The 21,116-nt window shown below is 41.2% G+C and overlaps 1 protein-coding gene and 1 non-coding gene across 17 annotated transcripts in view; both read left to right on the top strand.

The window, feature by feature from the left end:
- Positions 1-21,116, top strand: part of SPIDR (scaffold protein involved in DNA repair) — a 522,838-nt gene that overhangs the window by 436,255 nt on the left and 65,467 nt on the right. Inside the window, exon 1 of one of the 16 annotated variants that reach the window (XM_055286488.2) lies at positions 3,718-4,108. The exons of the other annotated variants lie outside the window; for them this stretch is intronic. Within the exon in view, the coding sequence (XP_055142463.1) occupies positions 4,068-4,108 (41 nt within the window). The 5' untranslated portion in view covers positions 3,718-4,067. Of the gene's footprint in view, positions 1-3,717; positions 4,109-21,116 lie in introns of those variants that run through there. 16 annotated transcript variants of the gene reach the window in all.
- On the top strand, positions 17,965-18,071 carry LOC129487153 (U6 spliceosomal RNA). The gene has a single exon (XR_008659254.1). It is a non-coding gene; the product is annotated as a U6 spliceosomal RNA (small nuclear RNA).

The following is a 21,116-nucleotide window of genomic DNA, read 5'->3' as shown; positions in this document are numbered from 1 at the left end:
AAATACTTAGGAATATACTTAACCAAGGAGGTGAAAGATAAAGAGAACCGCAAAACACTGCTGGAAATGATCATAGATGACAGAAACAAATGTAAACACGTCTCATCTCATGGATTGGAAGAATGACTATCATGAAAATGGTCGTGCTGCCCAAAGCAACCTACAGATTTAATGCAATTCCTATCAAAGTACCAACATCATTTTTCACAGAATTAGAAAAAACAGTCCTAAAATTCATAGGCACCAAAAAAGAGCCTGAATAGCCAAAGTAATAGTAAGCAAAAAGAATAAACCTGGAGGTGTCACGTTACCTGACTTCAAGTTATACTATAAGGCTATAGTTACCAAAACAGCATGGTGCTGATATAAAAGTAGAAACACAAACCACTGGAAAAGAATAGAAAGCCCAAGAAATAAGGCCAAATACTTACAATTAATGGATCTTCAACAAAGCATATAAAAACATAGATTAGGGGAAGGACACCCTATTTAATCAATGGTGATAGGAAAACTGAAAAGCCACATGGAGAAGAATGAAACTGGATCCTCATCTCTCACCTTATACAAAATAAACTCAAGATGGATCAAATACTTAAGTCTAAGACCTGAAACCATAAAAATTCTAGAAGATAACCCAGGAAAAACTCTTCTGGACGTCCCCTAAGCAAAAACTTCATGGCTAAGAACCCAAAAGCAATTACAACAAAGACAAAAATAAATAAATGGGACCTAATTAAGAAGCTTCTGCACAGCAACAGAAATAATCATCAAACAGACAACTCACAGAATGAGAGAAAATATTTGTAAACTATGCATCTGACAAAGTACTAATATCTAGAATCTACAAAGAACTCAAGCAAATCAGCAAGGAAAAAAGACAAGTAATCCCATCAAAAAGTAGGCAAATGACATGAATAGATATTTCTTAAAAGATGATTTACAAATGGCCAAAAAACATAAAAAAATGCTCAACATCACTAATTATCAGGGAAATCCAAATTAAAACCACAGTGAGATAGCACCTTACCCCCTCAAGAATGGACATTATTTTGAAGGTTAAAAAACAATAGATACTGGAACAGACGTGGTGAAAGGGGAACACTTATACACTACTGGTGGGAATGTAAATTAGTACAGGTCTATGGAAAACAGTATGGAGATTCCTTAAAGAGCTAAAAGTAGATCTACCATTTAATTCAGCATTCCCACTGCTGGGTATCTACACAAAGGAAAGTAAATCATTATATTAAAAAAGACACCTATACACATAGATTTATTGCAGCACAATTCACAATTACAAAGATAGGGAACCAACCTAAGTGACCATCCATCACACAATGAGTAGATAAAGAAAAATCACTATACACACCATGGAATACTTCTCAGCCATAAAAAAAGAACAAAATAATGGCTTTTGCAGCAACTTGGATGGAGCTGGAGGCCATTATTCTAAATGAAGTAACTCAGGAATGGAAAACCAAATACTGTATGTTCTCACTTATAAATGGAAGCTAAGCTGCCAGCACACAGAGGCATACAAAGTGATATAATGGACTACAGAGACTTAGATGGGGGAGAGTGGGAGAGGGTGAAGAATAAAAATCTACATATTGGGTACACTGTACACTACTTGGGTGATGGGTGCACTAAAACCTCAAAATCTCAGACTTCAAGACTATACAATTCATCTGTGTAAACAAAAATCACTTGTACCCCCAAAAGCTATTGAAATTTTTAAAAAATGAATAGGGTCAGAAATTAAATAAATAAAAACTTTTTTAAATGATCAGAAAAGTGAGTAGGAGGCAATCAAATGGAAATGTGAGGCCCACACTTTCTCAAAGGTTGGCAGGAAGGTTGGCAGGAAAGAGAGAGTGACATACGCTCCCAGCAGAGACTGCACTGAGCATTTGGAGCCAGTGTGTAGAGAGGGAAGAGATACACCTAGGCCAGGTGGTGAGCACTGCAAAGCAAAGTCCTAGAGGCTGTGTTTTGCTGGGCACCCAGGTCCAGTGGAAAGAGCAGGCTGGGCAGGCAGCAGGAGGATGTCAGCTGGGCACGGCAGGCAGTTCCAAGGTGGGCGGGCTGGAAACAAAACTAATTCCTATCTGGGAACCTTCCTTCTCTCTGAGAAATAGAGTTGTCTTCTAAACGTGGCCATTGTCTGCTGTCTTAAGTACAGTAAACTGAATATGGTTCGTCTTCAACTTTGAAATTACTTCACTGAAAAATGTATCAAAACAATTTAATATTTCTCAGTGATACTGTTCCTAAAACAGGTTTTCTTAGGATTGCAGAATTTACAAAATTACCATTGATATTTGAAAAAGAAGAAAGCCTTGTATGTATGCATTTGCCAAGGCAGTTTGATTTTTTATTTGGTAGGGTCAGAGCAGGTAGAACATGTATGCATACTTCACAAAAAACAGGTGATTTATAAGCCATTGCATTAGACAGGACTGTTTTCCAAGCCAGTCAGTCAGCTTAGAATGTGAAACCCTGATTCAGAAGCGAATCACCTAAGGATGGTTCAACACTGTGTTTCCTGTTGTGCTAGTAGGCCCACTACAGTAGTGGTTTACCCCTACCTCACCCAGTTCATTAGACTCTAATCTAGTCCCACACTGGAACTACAGAGCCTGAAGACTATATAAGCAACTGTCTTCTCATTCTCCTTAGACTGTCCATGACTGATGCCACTCACCAGGCACAGGAGGGATGCTAATCCATTCCATGGAGTGGAGCCTCAGGGTTTACAGGCTGTATTCCCTCCAAGAACCCTGCCTCTGAAAGCCTGTGTGACTCTTGTGTGGGCCAACATGCCCTTTGATGGCCCAAGGGAAGCTGTAGGACACTAACTTACCCATGGCACCACCAAAACCTGCATCCCCAGGCCCGTGTCTTGTTCCTTACTCTATACCCAGTTACAAACCCTTGGCCTCTCGGGTTTCAGTGATGAATAGGCATGGGAAAGTAGGAATACCAAATGGCCTCTCATTTGGTAGTCGATTGGGGAATGCATCAGAGAAAATAAGACCACAGTGTGCCCAGGGATGCTAAGCTGATGGCACATTTTGAGCAATAAACTTTCTTTTTTTTTTTTTTTTTTTTTTTTTTTTTTTTTTTTTTTTTTTTTTTTGAGATGGGGTCTCGGTCTTTCGCCCAGCCTGGAGTGCAGTGGCGCAATCTCGGCTCACTGCAAGCTCCGCCTCCCGCGTTCACGCCATTCTCCTGCCTCAGCCCCCCCGAGTAGCTGGGACTACAGGCGCCCGCCACTGCGCCCGGCTAATTTTTTGTATTTTTAGTAGAGACGGGGTTTCACCATGTTAACCAGGATGGTCTCGATCTCCTGACCTCGTGATCCGCCCACCTCGGCCTCCCAAAGTGCTGGGATTACAGGCGTGAGCCACCATGCCCGACCTGAGCAATAAACTTTCTTAGTGTAGATCCCTCCTTCCGCACTCTCTTTTTCCTTCATTGTTCTTGTGCTAATTTACAACTTCACTAAGTTCTTCGTTTCCCACTTGTATACTTTGTAGCAATATATGTTTTGGTTTGTGAACTACCTCGTATTGCCCCCAAGGGCAGGAACTATGTCTTATGTCCCTTTCCCCCAGGAAGGCTGAATAAATGCCTGATTAACTCAACTTGGTGTAACAAACATATATTATCTATAATGCATAAGTCTCTGAGCTAAGAGCTCTGACAGGTACATACGGAATAAGAAATAAGATTCCTGCCTTCAAGAAACTTCCAGGAGAGAGAAAAGAGCTCCTCAAGTTATTATAATACATAGTAAATGTGATGAGAACTAAAAGACAAAAAAAAAAAAACACTTTTAATGCAAAGGAAAAAAAGGAAAAAGAATTGTTTACACTATGGGAATAAGAGAAGTCTTCATATAAGAGATGGAGTTTCAGTTTGACTTTGAAAAATGATACTTAGATGAGTGGGAATGGCAAGGACTATCAGATTCCATGAGGGGAACAGGCAGGAGCCAAGACAGATAGGGGCGTGGTAGCAGGATCTTGATCTTCTTAGGCCCCACCACGTGTGTACCAAGAGGCATGCAGGAGCCATTGGGATACTCCCAAAGTTCTCTGGCCAGGTGAGTGACATGATTAACTCTATTCGATAAGAAGGAGCACTGTAGCAGCAACCTGCAGGAGGGGTTAGAAGAAAGGAAAGAACAGGGGTTAAGAGACAGGTTGGGAAGCACCTGCCTAATCCATGTAGGTGGCAGGAAGGGCCACAAGCGGGACAAGACCATGACAATGGGGATGAGGAGGAGAATATTAAAAAGGTGATGCAGAGAGGGAAAATAGACAGGTTACAGCAACTGGATGTGAAAGGAAATAGAGTACTCCCAGGTTTTGAGACTCAGTGACTGGGAGAACAGTGGGGCATTCTTCAAGAGGGATCTCTGCATAATGATGGTAAAGTAACAGATCTAGAGAAAGAGAATACTGGCCAGTTACATTAGCTCTGTATTCATTGGCCTAAATAAATGCAGCAGTGATTTTATTCTGTGTACCCTAGGAAATATAGATGCAATCATATAACTCTTTGCCAGTGATAAACGAAAACTCTGGTTGATCTTCTTGAGGTTTAGACCCTTTTCTTTCTTAAAGACCTACACTCATATAAGACATTATCTTTTAATACGACTGGCATGATATATATGTTCTTTTTTTTTAATACTTTAAGTTTTAGGGTACATGTGCACAATGTGCAGGTTTGTTACATATGTATACATGTGCCATGTTGGTGTGCTGCACCTAGTAACTCATCATTTAGCATTAGGTATATCTCCTAATGCTATCCCTCCCCCCTCCCCCAACCCCACAACAGGCCCCGGTGTGTGATGTTCCCCTTCCTGTGTCCATGTGTTCTCATTGTTCAATTCCCACCTATGAGTGAGAACATGCAGTGTTTGGTTTTCTGTCCCTGCGATAGTTTGCTGAGATGGTTTCCAGCTTCATCCATGTACCTACATGGACATGAACTCATCCTTTTTTATGGCTGCATAGTATTCCATGGTGTATATGTGCCGCATTTTCTTAATCCAGTCATTGTTGGACATTTGGGTTGGTTCTAAGTCTTTGCTATTGTGAATGGTGCTGCAATAAACATAACGTGTGCATATGTCTTTATAGCAGCATGATTTATAATCCTTTGGGTATATACCCAGTAATAGGATTGCTGGGTCAAATGGTATCTCTAGTTCTAGATCCCTGAGGAATCGCCACACTGACTTCCACAACGGTTGAACTAGTCCACAGTCCCACCAACAGTGTAAAAGTGTTCCTATTTCTCCACATCCTCTGCAGCACCTGTTGTTTCCTAACTTTTTAATGATGGCCATTCTAACTGGTGTGAGATGGTATCTCATTGTGGTTTTGATTTGCATTTCTCTGATGGCCAGTGATGATGAGCATTTTTTCATGTGTCTTTTGGCTGCATAAATGTCTTCTTTTGAGAAGTGTCTGTTCATGTACTTTGCCCACTTTTTGATGGGGTTGTTTTTTTCTTTTTTTTTTTTTTTTTTTTTTTCCCTGAGACAGAGTCTCGCTCTGTTGCCCAGGCTGGAGTGCAGTGGCGCAATCTTGGCTCACTGCAAGCTCCGCCTCCCGGGTTCACGCCATTCTCCTGCCTCAGCCTCTCCGAGTAGCTGGGACTACAGGCGCCCGCCACCACGCCCAGCTAATTTTTTTTTGTATTTTTAGTAGAGACGGGGTTTCATCGTGGTCTCGATCTCCTGACCTCGTGATCCGCCCGCCTCGGCCTCCCAAAGTGCTGGGGTTACAAGCATGAGCCACCGCGCCTGGCCTTGTTTTTTTCTTGTAAATTTGTTTGAGTTCATTATAGATTCTGGATATTAGCCCTTTGTCAGATGAGTAGATTGCAAAAATGTTCTCCCATTCTGTAGGTTGCCTGTTCACTCTGATGGTAGTTTCTTTTGCTGTGCAGAAGCTCTTTAGTTTAATTAGATCCCATTTGTCAATTTTGGCTTATGTTGCCATTGCTTTTGGTGTTTTAGACATGAAGTCCTTGCCCATGCCTATGTCCTGAATGGTATTGCCTAGGTTTTCTTCTAGGGTTTTTATGGTTTTAGGTCTAACATTTAAGTCTTTAAAGATATATATGTTCTTAAAAAGACATAATACCTTACATTTTTGGTCCATTGATTTTTGACATGGGTGTCAGGCAATTCAATGGAGAAAGAAGAGTCATTCCAATCAGTGGTTTTGGAATGACTAGGTATCCACATATAAAAGAATTAAGGTGGACCCCTGCCTCATACCATACACAAAAATTACTGCAAAATGAATCACAGACCTAATGTAAGAACTAAATTTCTCAGAAGATAGTGTAGGACTGTATCTTCCTAACCTTACATATTAGGCAATGGTGTCTTAGATGTGACACCAAAATCATAAACAACAAAAGAAAAATACATAAATGAGACTTCATCAAAATTAAAAACTTTAACGTCTCAAAAAACAAATTTGAAAATCACTAATCTGATAGGGGACTTGTATCCAGAATATGTAAAGAACACTTACTAACTCAACAGTAAAAAGATACCCAAATAAAAGATGGTCAAAAAATTTAAAGAGACATTTATTCAAAGATATGCAAATGGACAGTAAGCACATGATGATCAACATCATTAGATACTAGGGAAATGCAAGTGAAAACCACAGTGAGATACCACTTCACAGTCACTAGGATGGCAATAATAAAAAGAAGGACAATACCAAGTGTGGATAAATCCAGATGTGGAGAAGTTGGAATCTTTGCACACTACTAGTGAGAATGCAAAATGTTGCAGCCATTTTGAGAAACAGTCTGGCAGTTCCCCCAAAAAGTTAAACATGGAATTACCATATAACCCAGAATTTTCACTCCTAGGTATATACTCTTGAAAATTGGAAACATATGTCCATGTAACTTCTACAGAATCGCTCCATATCAACATTTCTCATGACGCAAAAATGTCAAAACAACTGCAGTGTCTGTCAGCTGACAGAAGATAAATAAATGTGATATATGCATGTAATGGAATATCATTCAGCAGCAAAAAGGAATGAAACACTGATCCATGCTATAACATGAGTGAACCTAGAAAACATCATGCTAAGTGAAAAGAAGCTAGACATAGAAGGCCACATATCATATGAGTCCATTTATGTGAAATAACTAGAACAGGCAAATCCATACAGGCAGAAATCCAATCAATTGTTGCCAGGGACTCAGGGGAGGGGAGAATAGGAGTAATAATGGATGGAGGTTTCCTTTTGGGATGATAAAAATATCCGGGAATTAGATAGTGCTGATGGTTGCAGAACATTGCGAATGTACTTAATGCCACTGTGGTACGCTTTAAAAGGATTAAAATGGTAAATTTTATGTTATGTGTATTTTGCTACATATAAACAGGTCCATTCTATGGTATGTGAATTATACCTCAGTAAAGCTGTTATAAAAATAAAAGGCATAATAGCTTGTTTTAATTACCAGGGAATTGTGCTGAGGAAAAAAAAAAATCCAATCCCAAAAACTGTATACTGGTTGATTCAATTTTTATAACATTTTTGAAATGGCAAAAATTTTAGAAGAGAGGATGGATGAATGTTTTTCTGATGTTAGTCATGAGGGTTGGGAGATGGAAGGAGGTGGGTTATTAAAGGGCAACCTTAGGGACCCTTATGGTGATGGAACTGTTCAATATTTTGACTGTAGTAGAAGGTACAGGATCCTACACAGGTGATAAAACTGTATCAAACTAAATATGTGACACACATACAAGTAAAAGAGTGGCAGGTTTTATCAATGTCACTATCCTAGTTTTGATATTGTACTATTGTTTACTAGTACATATAGTTTATACTATTGGGGTAACTGGGTAAAGTGTACAGGGGTTCTCTCTGTGGTATTTCTTAGGACTGCATGTGACTCTACAATTAACTCAATAAAAATTTCAATTAATAAAAAGGCAGGCTCGAAGCAATGGCTCTTGCCTCCAATCCCAGCACTTTGGGAAGCCAAGGCAGGAAGATCCCTTGAGCCCATGAGTTCCAGACCAGCCTGAGCAATATAGCGAGACCCCATTTCTACAAAAAATTTAAAAATTTAGCTGGACACGGTAGCACAGGCCTTAGTCCCAGCTGTTTGGGAGACTGCAGTGGAATGATCACTTGAGCCCAGGAGGTTGAGGCTGCACTGAGCCATGATCATGCCACTGCACTCCAGCCTGGGCAACAGATTGAAACCCTGTCTCAAAAAAAAAAAAAAAAAAAAAAAAAGGAAAAAGAAAAAAAGGCAAAAGAGGTATCTTTGAAAACTTGTTCCATGGGTAAATGTCTATCAAATTATACAATGTCTTGGCCGGGTGCCGTGGCTTACACCTGTAATCCCAGCACTTTGGGAGGCCGAGGCAGGTAGATCACCTGAGGTCGGAAGTTCGAGACCAGCCTGACCAACATGGAGAAACCCTGTCTCTACTAAAAATGCAAAATCAGCTGGGCGTAGTGGCACATGCTTATAGTCCCAGCTACTCGGGAGGCTGAGGCAGGAGAATCGCTTGAAGCCGGGAGGCAGAGGTTGCAGTGAGCCGAGACCCACCGCCATTGCACTCTAGCCTGGGCAACTCCGTCTCAAAAAAAAAAAAAAAGTTCGATATTCACCGGTAATAAACAAAGTCCAGACTGGCACCAGTTGTGTCAGCGGTTTTATTTGTGTCTTCCTTAAAGACCAAGCTTGCAGCAGGGTGTTGTTGTTGTTGTTGTTGTTGTTGTTGTTAATCTCAGCAGCACAATGTTTTTCTAAAATAAAGATGGTGTGTAAGTATGGAAAAGGCCTTTCTCGGCCAGACTTGGCTCACGCCTGTAATCCCAGCACTTTGGGAGGTCGAGGCCGGTGGATCGCCTGAGGTCAGGAGTTCGAGACCAGCCTGGCCAACATAGTGAAACCGCGTCTCTACTAAAAATACAAAAAATTAGCCGGGCGTGGTGGCAGGCGCCTGTAATCCCAGCTACTCAGGAGGCTAAGGCAGGAGAATCACTTGGACCGGCGTGGTGGAGATTGCAGTGAGCCAAGATCGCGCGATTGCACTCCAGCCTGATCAACGAGAGCAAAACTCCATCTCCAAAAAAAAAAAGAAAAGACCCTTCTCAGCTGGGCACAGTGGCTCACACTTATAATCCCAGCACGTTGGGAGGCTGAGGCTGGTGGATCACTTGAGCCCAGGAGTTTGAGACCAGCCTGGGCAACATGGCCTAGCCCCGTCTCTACCAAAAATACAGAAATTAGCTGGGCGAGGTGGTGAGTGCGCCTGTGGTCCCAGCTACTCTGGAGGCTGAGGTGGGACGACCAGTTGAGCCCAGGAGGTGAGGCTGCAGGGAGCCGAGATGACAGCACGGTACTCCAGTCTGGGAGACAGAGGGAGGGTGGGCTTGTCTCAGAAGAGAAAAAAGCCTGAGGTTTTTTTTCCCTCTTCTTTTGGTTAAGTCACTTTTAGCAAAGTAAGATTGTTGTTCCTTTCGGTTTATTGATATTTAAAAGTTTACATGTCACATTTTTATTTCAGCAAAGAGAAAATATGATTTTTAAATGAATAAAAAAACACATTTCTGTGCAGTAGAAGTCGTGCTAACATCTCATGTTAAAAAGATAAACAACAGGATTAACTGTTTACTTTGGGAGCGCAGAGGCTGGTTGTTTTTGAGAAGAAGAACACAATGTCCTGCTGTCTCTGGTTTCCCGGCCGTCCTCCCAGGCGTCTACGGGAGTGGGCGAGGCCCCCGCCCCCAATGCGTCCCCGCCCCCACCCCGCCCCGCCCTCGCTCTGGCCTCTCTCGCCCCCGCCTTTTCTCAGTGGCTCCCTTGCGCTCAGGTTCCAGCCCTCATCTCTCCCCCTGCTCCCTTTTTTTCTCTCTCTCTCTTATCACTTCATCCTCTGATTTCTTCTGTTTTTTTTCCTTGGGTTGAAGCTTCGTAAGAGATTATAAAGTGGAGGGCAGGTCTTTGTTGATCTTTAGAGGCTGCTTAAGTTGACGGTGACCTAGAATGAAACAGCCGGGCCTGACTCCGATTCCGGGAATTCTTGGTGGACTGCTAAGAACTGCTCCCATAACTCACGTAAACATCCCACATAGCCACTTAATCTGCCCTCTCAGCACATGCGTGCGCAGGCACACACGTTTGCTGTGCTCTCGCTGTCCTTCATTCGTGTAGCTATGAAACTGAGCCAGTGAATGAAAGAAAGGGAAAACACGTAGCTTTGGAAAGGAGGAAGGGACATTTAAAACTTTTAAAAGAGAAATTAAATTGTACTCCCACAACTTCCCCTACAAAATTAAGAGTTTTATTTTTTTATTCCTCGTGATTTGTTCTGTTGCCTTTACAGATAAACAAGACGTATTTTTACAGTTTTTGAAATATTCTTTAATTGGCATAATGGACATTAAGTTGGTAAGAAAAGGAAAAAAAATTCTTAAAGACAAATACTTCATAATGGACTTTTATACTTCCAACGTGAACAAGGAACCTCTTATCTGTATTATTTTATGTTGCTGGGAATGCGCCGTGGAATGTGGTTTCATTTGGCAACAGTTTTAATCGGGTCTTCCAACATGGTCCAGGCCTCACCCTCATGGCTCAGAAATGCACAGAATCAAAGTCCTGCGGAATGGCTGCTGATGCCTGAAACAGGTGATTCTGCTGCTACCCTGTTCTCCTGGAACCACTTTCTGACTGCTGCCTTGTTTTCCCAGTTGAGAGGGGTGGAGTGTGGGTGGCTAGGGGCAGGGACCTGCTGTAGACATGGTATTCTAATGGTTATGTATTGCGTTACCCACAATGGAGCTTTACTTTACAAAGCAAAACAGCCGTAGCTGAACGATGAGGTCACCATCATGAGGCCGCATCTGTGAAATGGTATGCCCTGTGCCACTCTCAAGCACCTTCGTGTGAGCCCCTTCCCATAAGATTAGGCCTTTTATAAAACTGCAGACACCTGGCTTCAGGACTTAGGAGAGCTGACACTTAATGAGAGGAAACCCTATTTTCTTGTCAGTTAACTACATCTGTAACAATGCGCATTTGTCTGATAGGTGAAGGAAACCAAGATTTTGAGTACAGAAGAGATGCAGGCACTTAACTGGGTGTGAAACAAATGCATATAATCTGGATTGTGCAGGTACCCGAACTCCTAGTGCCCGTGTCCATTCGTGTCGTGTGGTGCCTGCTCTCCTGCACCGCCATCTTATAGTCATGAAAGTGGGGGTTATTGGGGTGTGTCTATGGGAGAAGCATTGATCTTAAACATTAAATAAGTGGAATTCACTTGGCGGACTCTTATTCCAAGAAGTTTTGAATGGCTCTCTGGCTGATGGAATCAGTGCAGTTCTGAGACTCTGATTCTAAACACACATGTCCTACTTCTCTGTGAGATATTTTATCATGGCTGTTCTAAGCACTTATCTAAGTTAATCACTCCTATAGATAGCAGCATCCCCTCACACCAGGCATAAGGGACCCACCAACCATGCTCAGTGCTGCATGGGGCAGAGAAGTCGCCTGCAGCCCAGGCCTTAGCTCAAGATCGCTAGCAGCGGAGAGTGTGGTGTACTGGATGCATACCTTTGCCTTGGCAGTGAGTATTCTATGGCAGGACAGCAAAGGAATGTACTCAACTGCTTCCCAAAGTGGAAGCTCCGTTTTATGAACGTTAATCATATAACTTTAAGATGTCAGATCTCTTGAGCTTGCTGTGGCCTGGCTAGCCACTGGTTCCCAGTATTTCGGAGCTTACTAAGGATCGTACTGGTGTCTGCTGGTTGTCTTGCAGAGCACAGCCACATACAGTGAGCGTCTGCTCCTCAACTTAGATGCTGTTGCCTGAGCTGTAGCTGCAGTTGCAGGCTTCTCTATAGATAAACATCTGTTTAACGTTCCTTAAACAAAAATAACTGAAAGGACTTCTAGAGAATATCCCCTTGTCTTATAAAAGGACTCTCAGCCCAGAGAGCTTCTGTGCCTTGTCGATAGCAGCAGAGCCGGGATCCCAATGCTCCTGCCCTCCTGTTTTGAGTCACATTCTCCACAGAGCAGTTTGCCCTCCCAGTTCTGTGTTAGTCAGCCCTGTTCTCACTTGCATCCTGCCTCGAGTCACTTGAGCAGCCTCTGGGTTCTTCCACAGCTCCTTGTTCTCTGAAATGAGGCCCATCCTATGCCTGATGCCAAGGCTGCTCTTCACTCTTCACACCTACTCACCTCCTCCGAACCTCAGGCCAGTGCAGGCGCTCTGTGCTGCATCCCTTACCCACAACTGTGCTCTCCAGTCTCTGCCTTGAAATGTTTCTTGAATGCCTTCTCACATGCTGACAGAAGCCAAAGAGGCAAAGAGGGTGGCAGCATCTGAGGAGTGGGACCAGGCATGGAGGGGAGGGCACCAGGATGGACTCACAAGCCCATGCCTCATCCTGAGGCAGCCACTGTGGGTGTTGGCCTAGTGTTACCAGGGTTGCAAGTTTCTCAGGATAACTAGACAGTTGTATTTTATGTAAAGTATTCCAGTTCTTAATTTTAGCTACTAGTTTCTGAAGACTTTAACACTATATAAACAAAAGAAAACATACTAGCCAATGAGCACTACTTTGCACCTTCACTCCTTCCTCTCAGGCATTTGTCATTGATTAGGGCAGTGGACTCCCACTGGGTCAAAGGAGACTGTCTTAAAGTTCTCTCTTCAAGCAAACTCCCCACAAAACCCTTTCCCTCACCAATGCCATTATTCCCTTCCTTCCAAGAGAAAATAATTTTTATCAAATTTTTAATTTTTTCATAAATAAAAGTTTGATTCGAAATTAAGAATAATGCAAGAAATAGTCTTTCCTCTTATCCCTGCTTTCTCGTATTGCTATGGTCTGAATGTTTGCGTCTCCCCCAAAATTCATATGTTGAAATCTTCACCTGCAAGATATTAGGGGGTGGGGCCTTTGGGATTAACATCCTTATAAAAGAGGCCCGAGAGAGTCATTGACCCTTCCGCTGTAGGAGGTTGCTTCAAAAAGACAGCTGTCTATGAGGCAGCAGGCCCTCGCCAGATGCCAAACCTGCTGGTGCCTTGATCTGGGACTTCCCAGCCTCCAGAACTGTGAGCAATACATTTCTGTTGTTTATGACCCACCCAGTCTGTGGTATTTTTGTTAGAGCAGCTCAAATGGACTAAGACACCTATCTTGTCTTTCTCTCTTATTATCTTCTAGCCTCCTTCCAGTTTCTCAGCCATGGAAAACCTCTTTCCCATCCTAGGGTTTCATACATGCTGTGCTCTCTATTTTCAGTGTTCTCTCAGCCTTTGCATAACTGGTTGCTTCTCTCTCTTTAGGCTCAGCTTAAAGGTCACCTTCCTTTAAGAAGCCTTCCCTGACGACCCTGACTAGACCATCCCACCACCCCAGTGCTATCTCTCACAGCACTCTATTTCCTTCCTAGCACTCACACAATCTGTAGTTGCACATTTGTGTGTGATTGGTCTCTCTTGCCAAGAAACACAGAGGGCAGGGACTGTTTGACCACTACCCTGTACCTAGCACCTCACAGAGGGCCTATCCAGGAGGCAGTCCTGCTGTATTTAGCACATGAATGGATGGATCATTGATTTACTAGAAACCCTAAGAAGGCCAAGGCACTGTTTTGGAGCACAGTGACAAACCCCCAAGTGCTTTTGTTATTAAGGATCTTGTGACACTTACTTCATGGCTCTGCAGCCCTCCATGCCTCACTGCATGTGTTACACTTCCATTATCTGACTTGGCAATTTTGTACTTGGCTCATTTCTTGTGTTCAAGCAAATCAAGATGTCTCAAGAAATAACAACTCACACTTAAGTCTACAAATTCAGAATGGATAGTTTCCAAATACTCTCAAGACTTATAAATAAGGGCAAAAAAGCCATTTTGTTTTCTCCCATGACACATGCTAATCATCTAGAGAATCTTTATTTCCAATGGAAATAAACAAACAGAAGACCAACTTTCAAAATAGCAGAATGAGGACACAGTGGATTCTCTCTCCAACAAACATTTAGCTGGAAAAAATTATGAAAGACAAGCATTTAAAATCTCTAGAAATTGTCCTAAGGGCATACAGCAAATGAAGAAACATTCTATGAATGGAATCAAAAATAACTACTAAATCTAAGTGAGAACGGCAAGTCTGTGGCCTGTGAGCCATGACCCACTCCTCCACCATCCAAACTCATTTTATAGAGACTAACCTGCGGGCTCTACTCCAGGGAGTCCAGTCAAGAAGATGGTCCCCTCTTCCCCCAGCCCCCAGTGTAGGGTACATTTCACCCTTCATGGCCAGCCTCCAGCATCTCTCATCACCCAGCAAATGAGTCAGGCCAAGAATACGGCCCTGACTGTCCCACTCCAGCTCACCCATAGGTTGGAGGGTTCATGCTAGAGAGGCAAGCCCGGAAGACTAGTGGGGATAGGTGGGAAGCAGGCAATAGAAACTGCATGTGGAGAGGTCCAGATGTTTGATTTAGCCGACAAAGGTTCAAACCAGCCATTATAACTATGTTCAAAGAACTAAAGGAAACCATGTCTAAAGAATTAAAGGAACATATGTTAACAATGTCTAATCAAATAGAGTGTCAATAAAAAGATAAAAACTATGAAAAGAACCAAATAGAAATTCTGGTGTTGAAAAGAACAACAACCAAAGTGAAAAATTCACTAGAAGGGCTCAATAGTAGGTTTGAGACAGCAGAACAAAGAGTTTGTGGACTTGAAATTAAGATAATGAGGCTGGGCATGGTAGCTCACACCTGTATTCCCAGCATTTTGGGAGGCCAAGGCTAGTGGATCACTTCAGCTCAGGAGTTTGAGACCAGCCTGGGCAACATGGAAAACCCCATCTCTACAAAAAACACACACAAAAAAATTAGCTGGGTATGGTGGACTTGGGAGGCTGCAGTGGAAGCATCACTTGAGCCCGGGAGGTCGAGGCTGCAGTGAGCCAAGATTGTGCCACTGCACTCCAGCCTGGGTGACAGAGTGAGACCCTGTCTCAAAAAAAAAAAAAAAAAATTAAGATTATGCAATCTGAAAGGGAGAAAAGAATGGAGGAAACGAAAGAGAACCTCATAAAAATGTTGGGACATGATTAAGTGCACCAAAATATGTGTAATGAGAGTGGGAGAAAGAGAGGATGATGCCGAAAATATTTGAAGAAATAATGGCTGAGCACTTATCAAATTTGATGCAAAATTTTAATAAGTTAAAATTTGTAACATACTACATACACCCAGACACCTTAAAGTCAAAATGTTGAAAACCAGAGATAAAGAGAAAATCTTGAAAATAACAAAAGAAACATGACTCATCATGTATTAATACAAGGGAGCCCCAGTGACAGTCCAGCTGACTTCTCATCAGAAACAATGGAGGCCAGAAGGCACTGGGATATATCTTCAAAATGCTGAAAGAAACAAATTACTTAGACGATACTTTCTTTCTGGACTTTAATTCCTGAGGTTAGGTCAGTAGGATTGAACATTAATTGTTTTATCTTAGCTCACCTTTTCATGTTTATAGAAACCAAAGACCACTGTCGTTCATCTTCATTTTGAAGTATGCTAGCTTTTTACTTGTTTGGACTAGACCTAATTATTACCTACAGAACCCTAATTCTTATATAAAATTTCCTTCAGTCACAGAACTATGAGAAATTAGTTTGTACTATATAAATATGTTATAGCCACTACAAATTAAATAATATCATACTTATCTGTGGAAATGTTAAGACTAGTTGTCATAAGATAGGCGATACATTCTTCTGCATATCACCTGCTAAATACTGCTTATACACAATGTGAGGACCTAAAATCATGTTTTTCTGCATCAGGTGACCACTCAGGGATTCCCTGGCATTCTTGGGTGTAAAATATCATATTATCAAGGAGATTGAACACAGTAGTAATTATGTATGGTTTTGATATGTTAAAATACATTTTAGAAAAAATATTGCTAACATTTTGTTGATAGTGCTAATTTTTTAGAAACACCTATTAATACTCTGTGAATATTAGTGTTGGATAAAACATAAATTTTGTGCATTTTTTTATAAAACATAATTTGGAAAAGCGTTAAATTGAAGGCTATTTGAAATAACCTCTTACTTATTTATGCCGTGGTTTCCCTAGTCACTTTAAAAATTCATCACTTTAATTACTGTGTTTGAAAGGTTGATTAACCAATTTTTAAGTATTCATAGTTTTTGGTTCTTCCAGTTCTGTAGGCCTTTAAACTGTGCTGTCCAATAGGGTGGCTACTAGCCACATGTGATTATTTATATTTAAGCTAATTAAAATTAAATAAAATTAAAAATGTAGTTCCTCAGTCACATCAGCCACATCTCAAGTGCTCAGTAGCCACATACGGCTAGTGGCTACCACATTAGACAACATAGACATAGAACATTTATTCCATCCTTGTAGAGAGTTCTCTTAGAACACAGTGCTTTAGACTGATGATCTATTCCTTATTGCTGACCACAGTGGTATATAAATCAATTTCACCTGCACTTGAATTCTGATTGAGGTTTAGCTCTGGAAATTAGGCTGGTATTTCCCCACTTTTATAAATTTAAAGAGATATTTATATCAAATATGCTTATATATTCATTTCATTTCATTGTTAGTTTGCTTATTTAATGTTGTATGGTTTTTGGGCAAGATAGTAAACCTTTCTGATCTTCAGTATTCTATGTGCTAAATAGGGATAATAATAGCCTAGCTCTTAAGGGCCTTTTGAGGAGAAGAATGCAAATAGAACAGGATCTGGCACTAACTGACTGCTGTCAAGATGTTGAACCTCTAACCCACATACACTATGAAAAAAATTAATGTTTGTATTTTAAGCTTCAAATTTGTGGGAGTAATGTGTATAGCAACATTCAATGAATGCAGTAAGAGTTAATAACAAAAACATATATTTAAAAATCCCTATAAAATTTGAAAAATACTTCCTATTGGATCAAAAAAGAAATAGTGACAATTTTAAAATATCTACAACTGATAAAAAATAAAAATACTAAATATTAAAATTTATGTGATGTCATTAACTTGATATTTAGAATAAATTTTAGTCAAATTAGCTCAACTTTAAAAAGAAGAAAGGGGCCAGGCGCAGTGGCTCACGCCTGTAATCTCAGCACTTTGGGAGGCCAAGGCAGGCAGATGACCTGAGGTCAGGAGTTCGAGACCAGTGTGGCCAACATGGTGAAACCCCGTCTCTATTAAAACTACAAAAATTAGCCGAGTGTGGTGGTGCACGCCTGTAGTCCCAGCTACTTGGGAGACTGAGGCACAAGAATCGCTTGAACCTGGGAGGCAGAGGTTGCAGTGACCCGAGATCACGCCATTGCACTCCAGCCTGGGCAACAGAGGGAAACTCGGTCTCAAATAAATAAATAAAAATAAACGAAAAGAAGAAAGGACTGGACACAGTGGCTCATGTCAATAATCCTAGCATTTTGAGAGTCCAAGGCAGAAGGATCGCTAGAGGCCAGAAGTTTGAGACCAGCCCAGGCAACATAGCCAGACCTCGTCTCTTCAAAAGGAAAAAAAAAAAAAAAGCCAGGCACGGTGGCATGTGCCTGTAGTCCTAGCTACTCAGGAGGCTGAAGTAGGAAGATAGCTTGAGAGAAAGGCTGCAAATTAATGAGCTAACCCTCCAACATAAGAAATAGGAAAGGCATGATAGAATAAGTCCAAAGAAAATGGGAAAAAAGATTATAAATATGAGTAGAAATTAATAACATACACAGTGACTAAACAAAAGCAAGAAATAATAATCCTGTGGTAAAATTGATAAAGAGAAGATAAATAATAGTAAAAAGGAAAATTGGGGATATCAGTCCCATCAGGGATTGGAAACATAGATTGTGCTCACTTTGGCAGCACGTATACTGTAATTGGAAAGCTACAGAGAAGATTAGCATGGCCCATGGGCAAGGATGACATGCAAATTCATGAAGCATTACATATTTTTAGTAATATTAATAAAACTTGAAAAAAACAAATGTAAGAATACTGTAGCATCTTTATGCTATTAAGTTTGAAAATAGACAAGATGGAAAAATCCCTAGAAAAACATACCAAAATATCTTAAGAAAAAAATTAAAAAGTTAAAATAGTCCAATTATCATTAGAGATGTTGAGCTGGTAGCTTAGAATCTTCTCAGGAAAGAAAACACTAAAGCTAAATGATTTTATTACCTAATTATTTCTAACTGTCAAAACACAGATTATTTGAGTCATACTTACAGTTTTTATCTAAAACTTTCAAAAGAAAAGGTAATCAACTTGTTCTGTGAAGCTGATATAAATGATCTTGATACCAAATGTAGTATGAAAAATAAAATTAAAGGTCAGTATCATTAATGGACCTAGAGACAAAAATTCTAAATAAGACATAGCAAATAGGATCTTGGCTTTACATCAAGAGTGAAAAACTACTTTAATACTCAGAAAGAATTTGAAATTGTCATTTGCCACATTAACATGTTAAAGGGGGAAAGCAATTATTTAAATTAATACAGATAGAGCATTTGATAAGATCCAATGTCCATTCATGATTTAAAAAAAAAAAGATTCCTTAGCAAACTAGGACTTCCTAACTGGGTGAAGGACGTCTGCAAAAAAACAAAAATGAAAAACCACCAACAATAAAAGCAAACATGAGCGACTATAAAACATTCGAGACTTTTTCTTTTTTTTTTTTTTTTTGAGAAGGAGTCTCACTCTTTCACCCAGGCTGGAGTGCAGTGGCGCGATCTCGGCTCACTGCAGGCTCCACCCCCTGGGGTTCACGCCATTCTCCTGCCTCAGCCTCCCGCGTAGCTGGGACTACAGGCGCCCGCCACCTCACCTGGCTAATTTTTTGTATTTTTAGTAGAGACGGAGTTTCACCATATTAGCCAGGATGGTCTTGATCTCCTGACCTCGTGATCCGCCCGCCTCGGCCTCCCAAAGTGCTGGGATTACAGGCGTGAGCCACCGCGCCCGGCCCAAGACTTTTTCTTTAAAGTTGGAACAAAATAAGGATGCCCAGTCACTGGCTTCTCTTCAGCATTGCCCTGAAGGTCCTAAAAGGCAGCCATAAAAGAAAATAAGAAGCAAAATTGGAATTATGAAATGATTGTATAAAAGTACATTAAAAGGATTACAAATAGTAATAAAGTTTAGTAAGGTTGATGGATTACAAAACTTCGATATACAAGGCCATTATATTTCTACACACCAGCAACACACAACAACAAACAAAACACCATTTAAAATAGAATGCAAAACCATAGACAGTCTAGGCGTAGATCTAACAAAACATGTACAAGAGCTATATGGAGAAACTTATAAAATTTTATTATAAAAATTGACCTAAGTACCCCACCAAGAAAAGATTTATCTACCAGTCACTCTGCCATGCCCCAAATCACTATATCATGTGAATGACTTCAGTGCCCACAACAGCCCTCTGAATTAGATTCTCTTATTTTGTGTTAAAAATGAGTAAGTTCAAGCTCATACAGATAAGCAACTTTTGCAAGATCCAAAGTTATTAACATAATGCTGCCCCCCCGGGAAGCCATTTGTGTTCCATTGAATATGATAAAACTTATGGTAAATACCTGGTAGTTCAGGAAAAACAAGTAAGTCATGGGGACACTTTGCTGCTCAGACCTGTCACACTAGCACTGATTTTAGGAGATAGCGTTTCACTGGGCAGAAAGCATTGACAAGTTGGTGGAATTCAATGCAGGCTGCTGATAAGCTGACGCTGGTCTGGGCAGTCTGTGGAATGCCACAGTTCCAATCCAGTTGAACCAGGGGAGTGCTGACTCCACCTCGGGCCTGAGCCAGCCTGCCTCTGAGCTGCAGCTGTGTGAGCAAAACAGAGTGGGAGAGCATGTGTGGTGGGTGTGAATACCAGGAGAAGAAGAGTGATAACTCGTCTCTAGGGCAAAAGAATAGACAGAAGCACCCTTCCTTGTTATTTGAGACAAAGGAAAATGTCAAGGCAAACTTAAAGGCAAAGGTAGTTGCCAATTCCATACCTCTCCCTTCTCAACACAATCAAAAATATAGAAACTTTGTATTTGGATCTGTGGGGATTTTCGTATTTGTCTTGACTTTTGCATAGGTTAAAAAAATAACATTTAGGCTGGGCACGGTGACTCACGCCTGTAATCCCAGCACTTTGGGAGGCCAAGGCAGATGGAACACGAGGTCAAGAGATTGAGACCATCTTGGCCAACATGGTGAAACCCCGTCTGTACTAAAAATACAAAAATTAGCCAGGCATGGTGGCATACGCCTATAGTCCCAGCTAGTCGGGAAGCTGAGGCAGGAGAATTGCTTGAACCCAGGAGGCGGAGGTTGCAGTGAGTCGAGATTACGCCACTGCACTCCAGCCTGGCAACAGAGTGAGACTCTGTTTCAAAAGAATAAATAAATAAATAAAATAAAATAACATTTAAAGCAAAGTCTTGGGGGTATCAGTAGGAGATGACCAGGCCTTAATGTAATCACATGTGGAGGGTTAGGGGCCACCATGGGTTGTTCTCTAACAGAAGAGCCCGGAGACTCCTCCTAGGAAATGCAGCCTGGTCCTACCTCCAGTTCCCCTACATGTCCTGGTCCCCAAGGCTTGGCCTGGACTTCCCTATTTAGATATGGAATGGAGAAGCAAGTCACGTGAGGAGTTAACTAGGAGGTAAGGAGGCCTTTAAATGGTGTATAGACCAAAAAAAAGACATTATAAATTCAACATCAAAATGTATATTTTTATACCTGCTCTCAGGTAGCATACTGGAAACTAAAAAAGACCTCAGACTTGGAGAGAAGGGAGGGAAACAAAACATGATTGGATTATGAATGGAAAAATTCGTTCCCGTCTAGAAATCTATACCCAGCCAAACTGCCCATAAAGTTTGTGGATCGATTACCAACAACTTTATGAATGGTTTTAAAATTTTTACCTTACACTCTTTTTTCAGGAAACTAGAAGACAGGAACTACTGAATTGAAGAAGTCAATT

Source organism: Symphalangus syndactylus, chromosome 7 (assembly GCF_028878055.3).
Source record: "Symphalangus syndactylus isolate Jambi chromosome 7, NHGRI_mSymSyn1-v2.1_pri, whole genome shotgun sequence".
Taxonomy (NCBI): domain Eukaryota; kingdom Metazoa; phylum Chordata; class Mammalia; order Primates; family Hylobatidae; genus Symphalangus; species Symphalangus syndactylus.
This window is presented reverse-complemented; position numbering and strand designations above follow the sequence as displayed.